The sequence below is a fragment of the Epinephelus moara genome, chromosome 16 (assembly GCF_006386435.1).
Source record: "Epinephelus moara isolate mb chromosome 16, YSFRI_EMoa_1.0, whole genome shotgun sequence".
In the NCBI taxonomy this organism is placed as follows: domain Eukaryota; kingdom Metazoa; phylum Chordata; class Actinopteri; order Perciformes; family Serranidae; genus Epinephelus; species Epinephelus moara.
Window position 1 is genome coordinate 26,965,073 of NC_065521.1, and position 20,165 is coordinate 26,985,237.

Genomic DNA, 20,165 nt, shown 5'->3' on the forward strand with positions numbered 1-20,165 from the left:
TATTATACCTCTGGAGGAATACAGTCATAGAAAGCTCTTACTACAAAGTAAATTTGATGCCCAAATACCTGAAAACAAAAAAAACAATTGTAGAAAGAAGTTGTAACAAAAATGAATTCAGTCAAATCTTAAGTGTAAAATCCGAGGTGTATCCATTGTAGAGTCAGAGGTATCTCAAGTTTGTTTGTTTGTTTGTTTTGCGTTGGTTGCTAAGGTCATTTGTGCAACAGTCTAGGGCAGGGGTGTCAAACTCATTTTAGTTCAGGGGCCACATACAGCTCAAATCGATCCCAAGTAGGCTGGACCACTGAAACCACTGCGCAGTAACTAGGGATGGGCAAACGATCAAAATTCATTATTCGATCATCAAAAAAATTAACGATCAATTATCGATTAATTGATAAGCGAGTATTTCAAAAGAGAGAAAACAAAAGAGTGCAGTGCAGACTATCGCCGCAAGAGAGCGCAGCTGCCCCAGTTTTGAGCTTCAACCCCCCAGGCCAAAGAGGAAGAATGGCGCGCATGCGCAGTTCACCCCTGGGTGTTTACAACCGTTGCCAGCCAGAGTTACAGGCTTCAGTTTTCAGCAAAACCTCCGTCTTTCAATGGCGTAGTGTTTTCAGAGGCCTCAAGGGAAGCCGCCAAGGCTTTGGAGAGCGATGAGAGCCTCCGTCTGTTTCTGATTTTTTGCCTGGCATAGGTCCGGTGGGGGTCTCGTAGGCCCGTTGAGCCACCGTGCCCGCCGGGCGGGGGGTCTCGTTGGCACGGCGGCTCGCTGGACCTATGCCAGGCATTGTAGGGGAAACACTGCGACTATCGATCAAAATTATTTGTGATCGATCAAAAGCCTTAACAATCAATCATCGATAATCGAAAATTGATGCCCATCCCTAGTAGTAACCTTTAAATATCAACCCCTTCAAATTTTTCTTTCATTCTGAAAACATTCATCCATTTACAAAACAAAGACGAAAGAAAAATCATGTGCAAATTCAACAGTATGTCTCAGTTTTTCCATTTTCAGTCAGTCTAATGCGCACTTTCATTACCTGGGAGTTTTGTCAGAGCCTCAGCAGCAGGGTTCCACTAATATTGTTTGAAGACAGAACTCTGATACAGACTCTTTTACACTCAAGCTGCTGGTTGACAATAGTTTGCACAATGTTAAATATCTTTAAATGTGACCACAGAAAGTACTTATTGTTATTTCAGAGAGCTGTATTCAGCCTCTAAGGCAGTATTTTACATGAAATATCTGCTCATTGTTTAAATTGCTACTGAAACCTCTCGGTCTTCACAAGAGCGTCAACATTAGGTGTGCAAAGTCATCTAGAGGGCCGGATTGGACCCTTTGGCCGGCCGGTTCTGGCCTCCGGGCCGTATGTTTGATACCCCTGGTCTAGGGATTCCTTAAGTATAACACCAAGGCAAGGAGAAAACCATAAATACCTAAGTAAGCATGTTAAGGAACCTTAAGGAGAAGGCTTATTTTGAGGAAACCTTAACTAGGACTTTAAGGAGAGTCTAATGTTAAGGTGTTTGTGCAACCGCCCCCTAGTGACCACACAGGACACCCACAGGAGAGCCGTGGTAAATTCAGCCATGAGAAGTGAAAATCAAGAGTTGCAGTAGGAAATGTAAAACATGTTATAGAGGCAAAAATATTCAGGGAAACAACAGTAATCAAAGATAGGTTTATTATACACGGTGCAACACACACCTTGGCACGTTCCACACACTCAATCCACACACATTTAAAGTGAGCATTATCCCACTTTAGGCACAACCAAAACCGCTGTAACTGGTTGATATGCACGCACACAAATCCTGACGAAATGCTTTGTACGCCTTGTAATGCCTCGGCAGTCTCAGCTTCTCAAAACATGTTGAAGCTGTCGGAAGTGTGGCCTCAACTATTTCCACCTTCATCTCTGTGGCCGGCACCTCCCATCCTATCCAGAACTTTATGAGGCTCTTTAGCTCAGCTGGAGACGCTGTGTTAAAAATGCAGCTGATTAGTCGACACAGAATCCACTGAAAAGGTTTCATGCTGCAGCAACTCAAAAGATGTCACAGTAATAGTAGTTTTATTGCACATACCGTTTTCGATAAATGTTTTCAAGTAGCCAGATACTCGACATACATCCATGACATTGGACTCGCCATCGTCTTCAACTTTGTAGCTCTCGAAGAAGACAGTTCTAGACGTTGGCCATGTGATGCAATCCAAGACCATCTGAAATCACATGTAACTCCATCTGTATTCAAAACTATCTACTATCTCAGTAGTTTTTGGCATTGGTGCAATCAACAGTCCCAAATAAGTGAAGGAAAAGTAAATGACACCAACAATCATAGGTCCAAGAAACCTTGTCTGAATAAGGACCAGTTGTTTGCAGTATTAGCGTACTGATATATGTGCTTTTGCTGCTGTACCTGAGGTGTCACTTGTGCTTCTGATTCCCTGGGAAACAGGATTGGGATTATGTCTCTTCTGTGAACGAGAAGCGGCCACAGTCCTGTCTCTTTTAAGCCTTTTCGGAACTGATTGATTTGACGCCTTGTTTGCTCGATAACCTGCAATACAGGAGACACGGCATGTTGTACACAAAATTATTCATCAGTTGTCATCTCTCTTATCCCTGTTCCACCAAATTACCACTTGAACGGATTCTGTTCAGGGTTCTTGGAACCATGGTCCTACAGTATCTAGTGAATGTGCATGTGTTTTCGCCAGTCTTCACTTAACGTGTTTATGCAGGTGGCTCCAGGTGCTCAAACTGGAATGGAACCCTTTCCATGTTGGTGTATAAGGGGCATAAGAGGCTTTAAAGTGGGAGGTGATGTCGTGAAAGTTAATTAACGTGGCCAAATGTTTTAAGTGTTTTCTGACCTAAGCACAACTGAATATCTTCATAGGCACCAATTAAATGTCCTCATGTGTACCTTATTTTACGATGCCAAAATTAACTTTTAAAACTCAGAGACATGACCAACTTATGACATTTGGATAGTCTACACACAAAAAGCCAAACAAAAGGCCTCTGGCTTCAGATAATTGGAAACTAAGCAATAATATTTATTGTTGGTGTCTGGATGCAGAGGGACTTGTGATGGTTGTGACAATAGAGGGTTAAAATTGTCTTGAAAGATAAACTGGAAAACAGCCAATGCCTGTCTTGTTGTGGCTGTTCTGCTTATTGATCAGACTTCTCTCAGATTTTGCTTTAGTTGACAAGTAAAGTAGATTCAACTCTGTATCTGGGTGACAACACGCCATTTGCAATAAATTGCTGAAATGGCAGGCAGCAAAAAACGTATTTTTTCTGAACCATCATCAAGTTTGTAAAAAAAAGCATATGTCTCTGTTATTAAAAATATAACAAGATAAGTATGGGAGCCCATAGGGGACTTTAATAAAATGGTAATGTAAACTTAAATAAAAATGTACATCTACAATCACATTATAATTTTCCACATTTGTATGTGATAGTAAAAGTTCAAAGGATAATGCAATAATCCAATTTTCATTTTCAAACAAGTCTCTGAAAATAGAATGTTAAATGTTTTCATTTTCATTTTTAAATGGTTTGAAATATTACCCTTAATTGTGCCTTAAAATGCAAATGTAAAAGTAGGCTACATTATTTATATTGCATTTTAATTTTCAATTTTGATTTAATATTTAAATATGATCAACAATACAGCACGTTAAGTCTTGGAAGATAAAATGTCAAATGCCATTTTCTTTTTCAAATTGTTAGAAAATGGCATTTTAAATGAGCTTTAAAAATGTTTGCACAGATGGAAAATCAGGTTACACTTTTTATATTGCATTTTAATTTTCAAATTTTAATACAAATTTTAATATTGTCCTCTGTAAAGTGAGGTACTTTTTTTTTAATTAAATGTCAAACAGCTTTTGTATTTAAATTTAATAATGTAATAGAACGCCTATGCGAGTATATAAAAATTAAAATGGTAATTGGATTACTGCATTTTTATTGTAATTTTTACTCAAATAATGTAAAAATTATAATGCTAGTGTGAAATTACATTTTCATTTTCAACTTTACATTATCCTTTTTATAAAGTCTCTAATGGGCTTCCTTAAAATGAGGATGTAGGCAATGCCCTTTGGAATACTCTTTAAGGACATGGTGAAATGATGCTGTACGTTACAGTGACATTCAGTGTGGTTGGCACCAGTGTGGAGAAGTTAACATAAGTTAAGAAGCTAAAATAGAATAAATAGAAACACTTTGACATTACAGCATGCAGGAGAAGCTTTTTAGACAGCCATTTCCTGTTGGTGGCATTTGGTGCTGGCAGGTCCCACGACAGGCTGAGCTGATGGATGGCGTCAAATTCGTTTAACTCGGCATCTCCATCAAGCTGGATAAAACATAATGGAAAAACATGTTTTATTCATGCAGCATGCGCAGAATAAATTACATTGCAGTTTCATGATGCTGAGTTCACTGCATTAAGTGACATATAGAGAGCCTTTTAGGGGATCATATGTTTTCATGTTGTGTATTGATCATAGTTAAAGTCAGTGCTCACCATTTTCACAGCGTCTCGGATGTCGAGGTCAGGGCAGTCTCGTATTGTCACAGGAGTTGTTTCCAACGAACCGCCAAAGAGGATGTGAATTATGGCTGGGCTAAGTCCAGGGAAACTCGGGCCGTGATGCAAGAAGGAATGGCCGATCATCCGGCCTGCGACTGCGAACATGTTATTGTCAAGGAGTGACTCCGAAACTGAGGGGATGAGATGATCAGGCTCACCTTCGAAGACTTTTGTGATGGCTGCATTTCCTGCAACAGAGTATTAAAAAAGATTCAGAACACAAGGTGATTGAAAGAAGGAAAGAAAACAAAGAAGGAAGAAAAATACATTTGAGCAGAGATAGTAAGTCAGTGCTGACTTTGACATGAGATCTCTTATTTTTTGTGGTTGTTGTCATTTATGAATTGGATCCTTCACTCACATGATATCTGATAAAGTGTATTGTAATCGTACTGTAATTATTCATAATAAATTTCACATAAATAGTCACATAATTTCTTATGAATAACTTAACTTATTTAATATTTGGGGAAATTTCATTAATATTTTTCAGACATTTTCTTAATATTTTTATTAATATTAAATTAGTAGAATATCAGAAAAAATAATAATAAAATGTCTGAAAAAAAATCAATTAAATGTCCCACAAATATTTATAGAATGTCAAATTTTTTTTATAAAATGTCAGAAAAAAATATTGACAAAACTGTCTGAAAAAATATTGATATAATCTCTGAAAAATATTTATAAAATGTCCAAAAAATAAATAAATTGAAAAAAAAAGTTAATAAAATGTCCAGAAAAAAATCAATAAAATGTATGACACATTGTTTTCATAATTTTGTATAAATATTAATCTAAAATAAAAACGATACAGCTACAACATTCTTTTACAGCAGAAAGCTTCTGCCTTCTGTGACATCACATCGTACGATCGTGATGACGTCACTGCGCCACTCAAAGACTAAATGATGTACTCAGTTCAATGCACTGACAAGAGTGTTAGGAAATATTCAATTTATGTTTCTACATTTAAATTTTTTTTTTTACATTTAAAATGTTTTGGTGTTGATTTTGTTAAATCTGATTTTTGTTTCATTTTAAAAACACATTTTAAATACGTTCATCAGTTTTTTTTAGTTCAGTGACGTAATCTTTCAGCTGAGGTCGGACAGATTTATTTCCCTTGAATTCTGTTCTTGCAGTTTAACTGGTTGCAACAGTAGATAGCAGCAGAAGTTATCTCTCTGTAATAACGAAAACATTTCCTTTTTTTAAACTTATATTTAGTGATCTGCAGGCTTGTGACTTCTGTAGTCTGAATCAGCATTGTAGCTGTGTGTGTTTGTTTTGGTGTCTGACCTAGGTTTATATGAAATCCACTCATAAGCTTGAAAATCACTGTTGACATCATGTGACGGTCGACCCCACTTCCTGATGCAACATCACCTGTAAAGAAGGACATTTTGTTATGTAAATCACTTTGCTGACCAATGGTATTTATTTTTATTTGCTAAAGGGATAGTTCAGATTTTTTGAAGTGGTGTTGTATGAGGTGCTTATCCATAGTCAGTATATTGCCTACAGTAGATGACAGTCAGCGCGCACCCAGTTTGGAGAAGCAGGCAGGAGTGCTGCCATGGAAGCTGAGCAATGTACTGCTGTGGATGGGGGATGCTGCAAAAATGTATTCTTATCATCTAAAAAAAAATCAATATCACTTCAAGTGTATGTCTTAAGAATATTTTCACAGCTTTACCTTGTGGCCAGACAGCCCTTTCTGAAACTGGCTTGAACTAAAACAGACTTACCTATGCTCTCGTCAAAACCAGACTCCATTGATAAAAACAGTAATTTTACCTTGCAGAGCGCAGGAGCTGCTGGTCTACTGCTGCCTTGATCTGTTAGTTTGTTTGTGTTATTGTGTGACTTTGGTGTTTGAAAGGGCTAGTTTGGATTCACAAAGTCACACAAAAACGCCGACAATCTAATAAATCGAGGCAGCGGTAGACTAACAACTACTGTGTTCAGTGAGGTAAAATTACTGTTTCTATCAATGCAGTCTGGTGGCCTTGAAGAGAGCATAGATAACTTTCAGGTTCCGGTCAGTTGCCTGTCAGAAAGGGCTCTCTGACGACAACCTAAACCGAGATTTATTTTGTTGGTGGAACTTTTTTAGGTGGCTAGCGGTATATTTCTTAGCTTCTGTGGGGGCACTCCTGCCTGCATCTCCAAACTGGGGGGCCGCTGACCGTCATCTACTGCAATTAATACACTGACCATGGGTAAGTGCTTCATACAACCCCATGTAAAAAACATCTGAACTACCCCGTTAAAGCAGTACTATTTATTTGATCAGCGACTACCTAGAAGTTTGCATCGTAGTGGCGACGTCCACTGAACATTGTCTCTCTTGTAGAACTTGATTAAAGTTTGGTCTTGCTCCTCTTTGTCTTGTCTGATGTCCACGCTCAGAAATAGGTTGATTGAATTTCTGTTGCTGTGGAGAAGGTCTTGTGAAAATAGCCAACCAGCTTGTTTTGGATCGGACACTGCTCTCCATTCTGAGACAGCACCTAAAAGAGCAAAACAAGAAGATAAAATATGAATTATTTGAAATTAATGAGAAATGAAGGGACTCTAATGACTATATATTTTTTTTAAAAATCAAAGAAATATGTACCGCATGTGGTACTCGTGGTAATGTCTTCTCTTTCCTCCATGTCTGTCGGTACTGATTAGATCATAATGGACCGCTTATTCCAATCTGCAACACATGGATCAATGGTGAGGTGTAGGGTAAATTGCAAACGCTGGATGTAAATAACAGCCCCGTGTTTAAACAAGTCGTAACTAGAAACATGTCAAATTGCAGGGCTGCTATTAAAGAGGTATGCAGCTCGTCTTGAGAGTGACCCTCAGGCAGGAGGGAAAAGAGAGTCATGTTTGTGGCTCCTCAACATTTAACCTTTTTAGATCTGACCATGAGCTAGCAAAGTAGCTTTTCTATCTACTGTACAGTACGTTGCTTTTGACTTTATGAGTTTGGATAATGGATGACTTTGCTTCTGACTAAACTTTGGGTTGATGATATATCAAACTTACTGTTCCCCTCATAATTCTAAACATTTAGGAATTGTTTTTCTTTCTTTATGTAAAGTTTTTCTGAGTACAGTCTAGTGTTAAGTTATGTCATGTATTACATATATCAATTGAGATGAAACTTTGACCAAGTATAATTTAGATTTTTAGCAGGGTTAACAGAAAAATAATGTCAAATAGTCACATAAAAAAATAACAATAATAAAAAAGAAAGAATAGGTAATGGTCAGAGGGAGGTTGCAGCTGTGCTTACCTGTGAAGATCTGTGACAGTCTCCTCTCTCTTTCTTGTGTTTACTGTCAGTGCTGTCATTGGGTATGGGTGGGAATTTTAACTCCCAGTAGTCTGAGCTGGTTTAACTTGTCAGTACAGGTATTGTAAATGCAGAAAGAGTCTAGCTTAGCCTGAGGCAGCGACATTTTCTTTTGAAGGGCAACATTTTAAAGGTGATGGTCAACAGATTCTTTCCTCATATTGCTAACAGGTCGCAACCAGGACTGGGTCAGATAGTTAAAATCAGTATTACAATATGAAATAAAATACAGTGCTTTTATTTTGAAGTGCCATGTCCTACTGTAGAGTGAGTAACTAACAGAAAGCTACTTGACAGAGACAACAAACTAGCTCGACGACATAGCTAAAAGCAAGTATGACCCTGAATGTATTTAACTGTGTGGACCTTGAACTAATGACTATGGAGAAATCTGGACTGTGTTGCTTGACCAGTTGGGAACCACTGTTCTAGACCAGAGGATCTTAAACTCAAGCCCTTTTTAAATAGGAATTGTGCAAATTTGCAGGAAAGCCCAATCAGTCTTTTTTCAGCATCAGCAGTATAAAAACAAAATCAGGGAGTGCAGCAAAATGCCACCTACCTACTTTTGTTTATACAGAATGCGCCTTTTTCAGAGCAGTGGGGGGCGTGAGCAAGTAACAAACATGTAGCTCAGCGTGTGACGTAAACAGTGATGTGGGAGGGAAGCCGTGGCTGTTCAGTCCTTCGGCAATTCTCTCATAAGTCGGCCCGTTCTTCACCGTCCCCGTCATCTGATGGTTAATGGCCTCTTCGTTTGCGAGGACAAGGAGGGCGCACAATTCTTTGTCTCCCCAGTTGCTCATCTTTACAGTGTCTGTCAGGTTTGCGTTTCCCTCTTGCTACTAGCTGCTCACTAATTCCTGCTATTTAGCTGTTTCCTGTTTATCCACCACCAGTGGGTCACACGTGCGGCGTCATCAACAGCTCCTCCCACAAGTCTTCAACAGCCCCTCCTGTTGCGGAAGGCCGCCTTGGTCTGTTTAAACTAAAGGGGTCCCGCCAATGTGACTACCCCACGAGGCGGAAAATCGGGCACCTCGCATCAACTCGCCAATCCGGCTCTGTGTGTCTAAACGCTTGCAGCTTGCCGGCAAAACGGCCCAACATCCGCCAAAAATCTGGCGGTGTAAAAGGGGCTTATGGAACATGTGCCCCTGGTGTTACACAAGCTCCCTCTAGTGGTACGTGGTGGCACTTCCGAAATATTTTGAAATATTTTTAGAAATGAAATCAAATGTATATAATGCTATCAAAATACTTAATGTTGGATGAAATACTTAAGCTATGAGATCCCTGAAATGTAAAATAAGATTTGCCTTTCCTGTAATATTTTTGTTTCATCAGCCTGCTACATCGTCACGATCATGAACATAGAGCGCACGTAGATACGTCGAGGTAAAATGAGTCGCAGTTGTGGCTCCAAATGGAAACTATTACTAACAGAAGTGCAGATCGGGGGAGAGTATTTCGAGCAGCCCTTTTGAAATTGAGGTGGATGACGAGCAACCTAGCGCAAGTCTCCACAGCATCTGGTGGAGGGCTGGCCTTGTGGTGTGAGAGTTATGTGGAGGAGTCTAAGTGCCAGTTGTAGTGCCTCCCCTTACAGCATGGCCGTGGCAGACAGCAATAAATAATCTTGTGAGTAGAGATAAACCTGCCTTCTGTGTGAACTGTCCACAGCTGAGTAGGGGAGGCCTACACTACAGTATGTTAACACTGGTCATAGTTGTTGTATTTGGAGAGCACAGTATTTTCAGAGGTGGTACGTGTTGGGAAAGGGTTGAGAACTACTGTTCCAAACAACTTAAGAAGATTGGTTACTTATATGATGATGTAGACAAATGTAGAATGTAGATATATTGGTCAGCTCTGTCTGGTTCCTCTCAAAACCATTAAGACTCTTTCTGGCCTTGTGATATGCAGCCTTCGTAATGTGAGTTATGTTTAGTCTCACTTTTAAACCGGGACAGCGTGTTGTAAGATGAGGCACTCTGACGCCATCTAGTGTTAAATTTGCAGTCTCACAAGGCACATTCGTAAACAGACAAACGCCAGTTTGCTGGTGACCTTGGTGGATGGAGCAGTGTGGTAATGAGATACAAACATTCACAGGGAACTGGTACCTTCCTCCAGGCTACATTAACCTGCTGTGTTTTGTGTTTCAGTACTTCTGTATTTTGTGTGTGTGTGTGTGTGTGTGTGTGTGTGTGTGTGATTATTTTACCCATCTCATTTAAGCGACACATCTGAGGCCCCGTGTTCCAGACAGTCAACATGTTAGAGTAGACCCCCCCCCCCCCCCCCCTCCATCCCTCCAGATGTCCCTCCGGGTGACAGTGACACAAGTGTCCCTTTGTCACAACAGCGTCTCTCAGGGGGGAGGACGTGCCTTGGGGGGACATCAGTAGATTAGCTATGACATTAACCCCCTGGCCCATAACACACACACACACACACACACACGTCACAGACGCTTGCACACTCCTACCCATAATCCCTCTGTTACAAGTCACTTCCCGTTTCATGAGCCACTGAGACAAAGCAACAGATCATGTGAGTGTGTTCTGTGCTGGGGGCTGACTTCAGGGTGACTCTCACACATTTGAATCCCCAGTTGGGAGCTGAAAACACACACAAGAGCGGCCCTGACGTTAATGTGAGTATTTGGAGGTGAGCAATTAAGTGACTGTGGTCTACAGCATGAAGGGCATACTGTACTGTGTGAGGGGGAGGAAGAGGAGGAGGGACGTGGGTGGGGGGGTCATGTGTACAGTGTGCATGTGTTCTGTATGTGTGGGGGAGGTGCTGTGCTTGTTAGGCTGTGGGCTGTGTCCTAATAGCATTTATCAATTTATCATGGACGGTTGAGCACTTGATGTGTGTATTAGCATACTGCAGTGAAGCAGCACATATGTTTTATTATTTATATATCTTTTCAGTGCAGATAAGTCAAGTGTAAGCACAGCCAGTCAATGCCTGATCAATATGTGATCAGCCAGAGAGCTCTGACTCTGAGGACCCTCATGGACCGTTCAGACCACTGATTTACTGAACACAACTTCTTACAGATAACGTATCGACAATCTGTGAAGCTGCAGAGGGGTCGCTGTAAAAAAAAAAAGACACAATTACAGACCTATTTTATGAGTCGGATGCTGCCGTGTATCACAATCCTTATTAAATATTCAGCACAGTCCCTTATGTCAGTGTGTCAAACTGTAAGCCAGCACAGCAGAAATATGAGAGCAGAGAGAAGACAGAAATAGAGACAGAGAGTAAGAGACTGAGATGCAGAGAAAGACAGACAGTGCCTGGGGAGGGAGCAGGGATTGAAAAGCAAAAAAAAGAAATCACAAAGTAAGCAGGTTGTTGTTATTCGTGAGTACACACGAGAAAATCTGTTGTCCAGTAGTCGAAATAGCAAATAAAAAAACATCTTTGGAGCTTTTCAGGTGGTTACTACGAGTGATGAAATCAGTTTCACACCTCCGTGTCTGCGAACAGCGAGGTCCCAGCTCTGTGTCCCACTGCTGTTACATTTGAACATTTCACTCTGTTTGTAAACTGGATCAGATGTTTCCATTGGACTGGCTGCACATGATGAGATTCTTGCAGCATGTGTGGTGTGTGAGGATGGATAGACGTAGATGGGCCGAAGAAGTTCAAGGTCAGACCCGGGATGTGTTTCATTACTCTGAATTTGCCAGCTGGGAAAAAGACGCCAGGAGAGGTTGTTGATTTCTCCATCGCTCCCTCCTGCCCTCTCCTGCTTTGTATCCTTCTCATTCTGTCTCTGTCGTCTTTCATTAGAGGTGTGGGGCAAATCAGAGGAGTGATGGATGGGCCGTTCCTCCTTCAGGATGCTTTCTCCTGCAGGCATGCGCACTGAGCATGCCAGCAGACACAGATTTAGACATCAGATGTACGCGTGTGTCTCTGCGTGTTTGTGCACATTTTCATTTGTCGTCAGAGGATCTATCATTTGCACACCCTGATTTTTTTCTGTCTTCTTTCGTCCCGCTTTTTCCTGACCACCAATTAGACTTCGAAAGCCAGATGATGGGTTTCAGCTTTTCACATTTGTGGCTACATCTGCTTAATTACAATGTATTACTCACACTATACAGACCATGTGTGTATACCCCTCTTACACACACACACACACACACACACACAAACCACACTCATCCAGCTAATGGACCGGCCTGTCTTTGCTTTTGCTGGGCTTATATTTCACCTCAGAAAGAGGGAGGGAGGGAGGGAGGGAGGGAGGGAGGGAGCGCAGCCAACAGGTCCATTACTGAGAGATAGAGATTGTGATGAGGGGAGGAAAAAACAGAAAGAGAGGGGCGGGGATACGGCTGCAGGCGTACTGCGGCAGCAGCAGAGCGGCATGACGTGATAGAGGGGTGGAAATGACAGACAAGAGAGACACACACAAATGCACATGCTCGCAGCTCGGAGGCCAGCCAGCCAAAAGTAGACAGAAGCAAAGGAAGGCAGGGAGCGAGCCTGACGCGCTCAGCAGCATACAGATCGGAGACAAACTCACTTGCTGCTTTCTGTCCTGATGCTTGCAGAGGGTGAGTGCAGCCTTGGTTCATATTTTAGGTTTATGTTTATGCATTTGTCATGTAACTGTTGTGTATCTGTGTTTTCTCATTTGTGCAAGTGTTAACTATGACTGCCAAATCGTGTGAACAGATAAACACTCACACTGTGTTTTAAGGGATAAACATGTTCACGCAGTCAGCAGCGCAACAGAGAGATGGCGTTAGAGTGGAAGAGAGAGGTTAACAGAGAGAAAGGCAGAGCTTAAGTGGGATGAAGAGAGGGGGAGAGGGGGTGATAGAGGAGGGGGTGTACCGTAACTAGGGGTGACGTGATGCGATCGGCCTGAGTCAGCGGTATAGGGGCTGTATGACTCAGTGCAGCATACTATAGTGTGTGTCTAAGATCAGTAGAGAGTGTTGGACGACATGAGGAGTTGTAGCAGTGAATCAGAATGGAGGGAAACTGTTGGTGCACACATGGAGATGTTTATGTGGTCGGCCGTCTCTCTCCTGTTTAGTTTGTGTGGGTGCTTGTGTTTGTCTGTCTTTGCTGCTATAATGAGCACAGTGTAATGAGTGTGTGTGTGTGGTGTGTGTGTGTTAGACATGCATCATTTTTCCAGGTTGGGAGTGATTCACGCTCTTCATAGAAATCTTGTGAAGCTCCCAATCTGATGACGTCTCCATGTGGTTGTACTAGGTTTCATTAAAAACCTCGTAACACCAGCTTTCACGTAACTTCAGTGGTCATCCTCAGTGAATGAAACCATTGTATGACAAGGTCTAACACAGGAATTCACTGCCAAAGTAATCTATCTTAAAATAAGGCCTTAATTTGTATTAAAATGTCTTAAATCACCCTTTCAAAAGTCTTAAAAATGCTAAGACATGGGAAGTAGGATTTTATGAATCATGGTTTTCTGACATTGTATTTTAAAGTTCTGAATTTTTGTAACATCTGTTTTTATTTTTAGATTATTCACCGAATGCCTCTTGCATAGCTGGACAATGTGGAGAAGTGCAAACTCAACAAAAACTTGGAAAATTGTGGTTAAATTACCAAGATTTTGCAGCATGGCTGAAACTGGTACAATGCAGTGCTCACAGCAGTTGGGGGAAATTTTCCTTGAGGGCTTTCTACCAGAGAGGGATCTCTACGTTAACGTAAGAACAAAGTCGTGGTTTTGGTTTAAAATTAATAGATTTCTGTCAGAAATTGCTGTCTTGGAGAAATCCTACAAGGAAAAGTTCTCCCGTGTACATGCGTTCAAGGCTCGGTGAATTTTACGTAAAGTTCTTCATACTCGCCATGATGGAAATCAAGGTAGTTGAATCCCACATGAAGAGTGAGAAACACAAAATTGCCAAGAAAACCTGCCAACAAATAGCAGATATTTTCTTGCTCTGTTCTACCCTTATCCTCTCCACGTAATATTTCGGTAAAATTGTCCCTATCCCTAAGTCACTGATGTGGGTTCATGTCTTTATGCCTCCCTGCGGATGACAGCCGTGGCCTGGGGCATTATGTTTTTGGGTTGTCCATCCATCCTTTCCATTCTTGTGAATGTGATATGGGGCGGATGTGGCTCAGAGGTAGAGCGGGTCATCCACCAATCTGAAGATCAATGGTTTGATCCCCGGCTCCTCCAGTCTGCACATCAAAGTATCCTTTAGCAAGATACTGAACCCCAAATTGCTCCCAATGGTGCTTCCATTGGTGTGTGAGTGTGTGAGTAGTGTGGTAGCCTCGGCCACCAGAGTATGAATGTGACTCGTGTGAAAAAAGTGCTTTGAGTGGTCGCATGACTAGGAAGGCGCCATACAAATGCAGGTCCATTTACCATTTACCATATCCCAAGAACACCTTGTGGGAATTCCTTCAAATTTGGCACAAACATCCACTTGGACTCAAAGCTGAGCTGATTAGAGTTTGATGATCAAAGGTCAAAGGTCAAATGATGAAGTGATGGCATTTCATATCGAAAAGGTCAAAGGTCAGCTTCACTGTGGTATCATAATGTTCTGGCCATTGTTCAGCACCATAACCAAGGAACAGAAGGGGAGACATTTGGTCAGATGTTGAATTAGTTACACTAATCATTTGACTGCTGACTGTATAGATCTTCTGTGCTGGCGGGTTAAAGATATGTGTGAAGCATCCATGTTTTTAGAATGTGTAGCAACATCCATAATTGAGCTATTGTCAACTGTCATGGCTAGGTATGAGTCTGGACAGAAATGGATGTAAACTGTAACTGCAACTTGACTGGTTTGTGATGGCATACAACCGTTAGGCCTTAATTATAGTTTTTCATCAGTTTTGGTTATTGTTAAGTCTCAAATTTCATTCTGATTACCATTAAAAATGTCTTAAAAAGTCCTAAATCTAACCTGCCTTAAACTGTAGGATTGCTGGTATGAAATCAAAGATGCACTGTGATGAAATGAACACCAAAACATTAGTCGTGTCCCTGCACTGTCGACAATCTGGAGATACAAGGTTTGTAGATGACCTAAATGCTAGGTGATTTTTGGCGATGACAGAATATGTGTCATAGCAGGTCACTGTCAGCCATATAAATTTCCATCTGGGTCACTGACTCATGACAACATAAACAGTCTTCATTGTTCAAACACATTTTTTTCACGTGTCTGAAATGATGTTTTTTTTTTTGTTTTTTTTTTTTCCCAAAAGATGAGAACACTGATTTCATCCAAGAAAGTGACTTTGAAAATGAGTCACTTCGTTGCTCCGGCCCTCTGATTGGACAAAAATGTTGTTCCTGTTTGTCACAGCTTCCTGTCTCGTTGAATGGTGAGGCGCGGCTAACCAATGGGAGGACAGCGGTGAGGATGCAACTGTGATCCAGGAAAAAACAGCCCATTGTTCCCGGGACGTCGGAGAAGTGTGACCACCGTTCTGCCGGCTCTGGCTGCTCGGCCTAACGGCACACTGAAGGACGCGGCACTCCACTGACAGGTAGGACACTCGGGAGACAGCAGATCTGGCACATGACATTTTTATAATAAGCTGCGTATGAGCTTCAGATGTTGTTATTTTTACTCTGCTGTGACTTCTGAGGAAACTGAGTCTTTCTAGGAACAGCTCATTGAAGTGTCTCTGCACCTCTGTGTGTCACCAGCATACTGTATGATGATTTATGACAGCACATTATCACTGTTGCTTTGGTTGTTGTCATTAAGGAGGTAATTACATTCATTTATCGTTGACTTTCCAGACTGGGTGACACACACACACACACACACACACACACATACAAACACACAGGCGCTGCTAATGTCCTTCAGTTCACAGACAGAGAGGCCTGTGTTACCACCTCACGTATTGATTTTGTGATGAGTCAGAGGGTTTTTTTTATCACAAGGGTGAGTGTGTGAAGAGAGAGCGGAGGGGGGGGGGTTGCATGTTTGTTTGATCAGAGATACAGTAACAGAATTCAGGTGGAGTATGTCATGGGACACATGAGCTTAAATACTGTAATATGATAATGAAGTTAGGAACTAACATCTAATGCTGGCTGCCATGCTATCCTTCTTTTCCTCCTTACACAAAGTACATTTCTGACCTGCTGTTATTTATGACCGAGGTGAAAAAGTGCGTTCAGTCACCTCATGTACTGTAGTTTACCACTCAGCTATGTGGATACTTAGATAATTAGACAGAATGGAAGATCAGTGAGAGTAAAAGTCCCTGCTGCTGTTGCACACAGTGTCCAGCAGATGTCAGTACCACCCTAGCAGAATAACTGAGGACTAGTCAAATGCTCTTTATCAGCAGTTTGCCAAAAATTTGCTCAACTGATGATCATTACATTCACTTGCAACAAAAATACAGAAATTATCCATGTGTTTTTGCCATTATACAAAATTAATGATGAAGTGCACTTACTTTTTACGCCTTTCTACTTAAATATATTTAAAAGTGCAGTCAGTGATTCTAATCCAGTGGTTTTCAAACTTTCTGAGCCCAAGGCGCACCAAAGGGCAAGCTAATATCTAACACCTGTATTTATATCCGTGCACAATAGCTTGTATAACATGTGTTATCACTCTTAATATGACATAAGAAAATAAAAATAAGACAAAATAAGACAGATAGCTTTCGTGATACTGTCTACTGAAAGTTTTTTTTTTTTTTTGGTGGTAGGTCGTCTTTGCTGGTGCTTTGTTGTAAGTTGCTCTGTACAATAATGTGATCCATTGTCCCACTCACGGCTTTCTCCTTTTAAATGTTATCATCCCTCACACTGGCTGGCAGTCAGGGCTTTTCATGTGCGACACACTTATAATTCCCACGCACGAACAGTGACAATTAGGTTCCCAGTGAAGGTTTTTTAAATTAAATTAGATCAAATTAAATTACACTTTTTAGCTAGAGTTTACCACTTAATTAGAAAATGGTTGCGCATAACATGCTGATAAAGTCAATTGAAAATTCATTCATAACTTTTTGTATAGGCCCAGTTGAATATTGCTATAATAGTGTGTGGTTATCACAAAATCCCACAGCACACCTGGATTGGCATCACAGCACACCATTTGAGAACCACTGACACTCAATGTCAGATTCAACGAGTATCTTCTCACAGTCTGCAGCTGTTCGTTCTGTGTGCTGGGAAAAAAATATTGGTGTTCTGGCGCTGTAAAGGGAAAATAAAGTGGCTCGGACCAAGACTGACAACACTTTGCCAGCTACTCTCCTTCAGCTGCATACTCGCCTACAAATAACAGAGTAACACCATGATAGTAATGAAACCTAAATAACATCGGCGATATTACAGGACGTCTTGAAGGAGCACTGATAGGAGGAGCGTAGTATTTACCAGTCCTGACAATGTCGCAACAGCTGGTCTTATTTTCACCTCATGAGTCTATATGTGTGTTATCAATGCAAAACGTGGTCCAGGTGACACCAGTTGTTGCAGCAACTACCATAAAAGTCGTTATGAGTATTCTGCCAGGTGTTTATATGTTTGTGTGTTTGAGCACTGATTTTGACAGAACGATAACATCACAACTGTGCAAGATAGAGTCAGAAAGCTTCACAGGTGTGTAGTTCTGATGGCTTTCCATTGGCTTCACCACTTTATGAATCTGGCTGACATTTGCTTTAACTGCAAATTGCTGTATCACAGTGATCCCATCGCAGGATGGGCTCTAGTTATTTGGGCATTGAGTTCAAACAACAGTCTTTCTCCAGAATCGCTGACTCCTTTAAACATTAAAAGTATTGTCTGTACCTATGAATAACACAGACACACTAATGCATATTATTTAATCAGCCAAGAGGCTCACATCTATAGCATTAAGCACATAGCCACTGGAGGGATTAGTCGTTATATTAATCGATGTTTAAGTCATTAAGGCATTTTTCAAAGGAAAATGCTGAATAGTCTGTTTCTGCTCGTAAAAATATTGCTTTATATTAAAGTGCTGTTATATAGTCACTGTAAAATTAATATTATTAATGTAATATAGCATCACCTCAGACTCTGGAAATCTTATTTTGGACTTTTTTATGATGTTTTAGGGACTATCTGATTAATCATTTAATTTAATAAATAACTGACAGATCGACAACCCTGACAACTCATGTAGTTTTTCCTTTTTGCCCTAGGACCAGGCTTAAACCGGCCGAAACCAAATCAAAAATTTGATCTCTTACATGTTTTTCTCCCCGTAGAGTTTTACAAACACTGTCTGTATTGAAATAAGTTTTAGTAGCCGGACGAGTCACAAGCACTTACTGTGAAAAGCGTCAACAAACTAACAATCCAACTATTGTAAATGCAGTTATATAACAGGGTAATAATGTCTTCGACTCCTGTACATAGTCTGAACACATGACACGAAGAACATACCCTACAGATGTTAACAAGCTTGTGCTGTGAAATATCACCTTATGCCAGAAGGAGTCAGACTTCAAATCGATTTGCCAGTTTTTAACTTGCTTACAGCTGCTGCTTTCAGTCGGGAGAAATGTCTCATTGTCTCTCTCTGTAGATCTATGCACACGCAGACATCCCCACCACCAGCTGAGCCTCGGTATGTCCCGACGTGGGCTGCAGTAGTACCGGTATGACCCCGCTGGATCCCCAGAGAATAGCCAATTTCCATACAGATAGACACAGAGCCAGACCACACCTGTGCTCCTGGAAACCCGAGCGGGGATTGTATCAGACAGAAATTCTGATGCTTATTAGTGACCTGGCCCTCCTGACAAAAAGAGCAAGAGACACAGAGATAGGGAAACGAGGAGGAAGAGAAGGAATTTACAAAGAGAAATGAGGTAAAAGCAGGATGGATGATCACATCTGTCTCTGTTTACCTTCTGCTGCATCACGGCTTCTGTACGCTGCTGTGCAGGTCTTCATTAGCACTGAGTCAGCTATGATGGAGCACCAATCCTTGGCAAAATACCCACATTTTCCATTCTCTGTGTGTCACTATGTCTGGTATTATGAGAGGGTGAAATGAAGGTCTTCTACAGAGAAGCTTCATTAGAAACTTAAAGGTTATTTTTGGGTATGTTTTGAGTTTTTGAGCCAAAGCAGTCAGCCTCTTTCTGCTGCAGAGAAGTGCTGCACAATATATATTTTATTGTCATCGCAGTGTCAGCTTGTGCTATAAACACATTGTAAGGGACTGCAATATTGCACTGAGCTAGTTGAAAGAGAGCATCAGTAGAAAGCTGCAATTTTGACTGTAACCAACTTTTTTATTATTTGTACCTTTTGTGTTCAGTTCAATGTTCACTTTGTTCAGTCAAATAATTTCCTTTCATTTTCTAAAATTTGTAGCAATTTGTTGTATTCTAGCGGTGAACTAAAAGCAGCAGAAACAGGCAGAGCCGAGTATACTTTAATATTTGCTTATTTATCACAAGTAAAATCTTTATTGCACATCAGCAACACTTATTTTCCTCATATCCTGCAGCTCTACTGCAGGGATTCGTAAAATGAAAAACCTTTTGCTCAGGCTGCTGGGAAAATGTGTGTGTGTGTGTGTGTGTGTGTGTGTGTGTGTGTGTGTGTTACCCTGTGAGCAACACTGCGATTAGATGCGCAGTCAAATAATCCAACATTTTATCCTTGTGACTTTGACGGCTTAATTTGACACATCTCTGATTTACTGAAGACAGCTTCCCGAGAAGTCTTCTGGCAGCAAAATGTCTGCTATTTAAGAAAGGGCAAGTCGGGTTAAGCGTTAAATCTGTTTTTTTTTTTTGTTTTTTTTAGTGTATAATTATAATAATAAAATCTACTTATACTTCACTGGTCCAAAGCAAACGTGCAGTACAAGTAAAACTGTGTATGTGCATGTATGTGTATATATATATGTTTATGTCTGTGCTGAATGTGAGAGCAGCTGTTGACCTGCTGCTGCACATCTGGACAGCAGCATGATTTGTTCATTCTGTTTGTGACACAGGCATGAAAGTCTAGCAAAAGCACTTTTAACAGTTAAAATCTCAGACTGTTATGTTTTTTATGGGCCGACTGATGAGCAAATATTTTATAAAAATACAGTATAATTTACATCTCTTTATGTCCAACTCAAATCAGAATTGAGAAACTACACTAAATAACACACTTGGTAAC

The 20,165-nt window shown here is 40.8% G+C and overlaps 2 protein-coding genes across 10 annotated transcripts in view; one reads left to right on the forward strand and one right to left on the reverse strand.

Moving 5' to 3' along the window:
- Positions 1-20,165, forward strand: part of LOC126403408 (neuron navigator 1-like) — a 150,048-nt gene that overhangs the window by 11,247 nt on the left and 118,636 nt on the right. For all 8 annotated transcript variants that reach the window (XM_050066050.1, XM_050066051.1, XM_050066052.1 and 5 more), the window contains exon 3: positions 15,340-15,523. The gene's annotated coding sequence lies outside the window, so the exon portion shown is untranslated. The remainder of the gene's footprint in view (positions 1-15,339; positions 15,524-20,165) is intronic.
- LOC126403428 (uncharacterized) lies at positions 1,680-8,000 on the reverse strand. 2 transcript variants are annotated; one of them, XM_050066091.1, is made up of 9 exons: positions 7,928-8,000; positions 7,256-7,339; positions 6,939-7,148; positions 5,935-6,021; positions 4,567-4,820; positions 4,273-4,395; positions 2,437-2,577; positions 2,101-2,236; positions 1,680-1,994 (listed from the first exon to the last, which is right to left on the reverse strand). In XM_050066091.1, exons 2-9 carry the CDS (start codon positions 7,293-7,295, stop codon positions 1,777-1,779), a joined length of 1,209 nt encoding a protein of 402 aa, XP_049922048.1. In that variant the 5' UTR covers positions 7,296-7,339; positions 7,928-8,000; the 3' UTR covers positions 1,680-1,776. The 2 variants fall into 2 exon arrangements, with proteins under 2 accessions (XP_049922048.1, XP_049922049.1); XM_050066092.1 differs by lacking the exon at positions 2,437-2,577.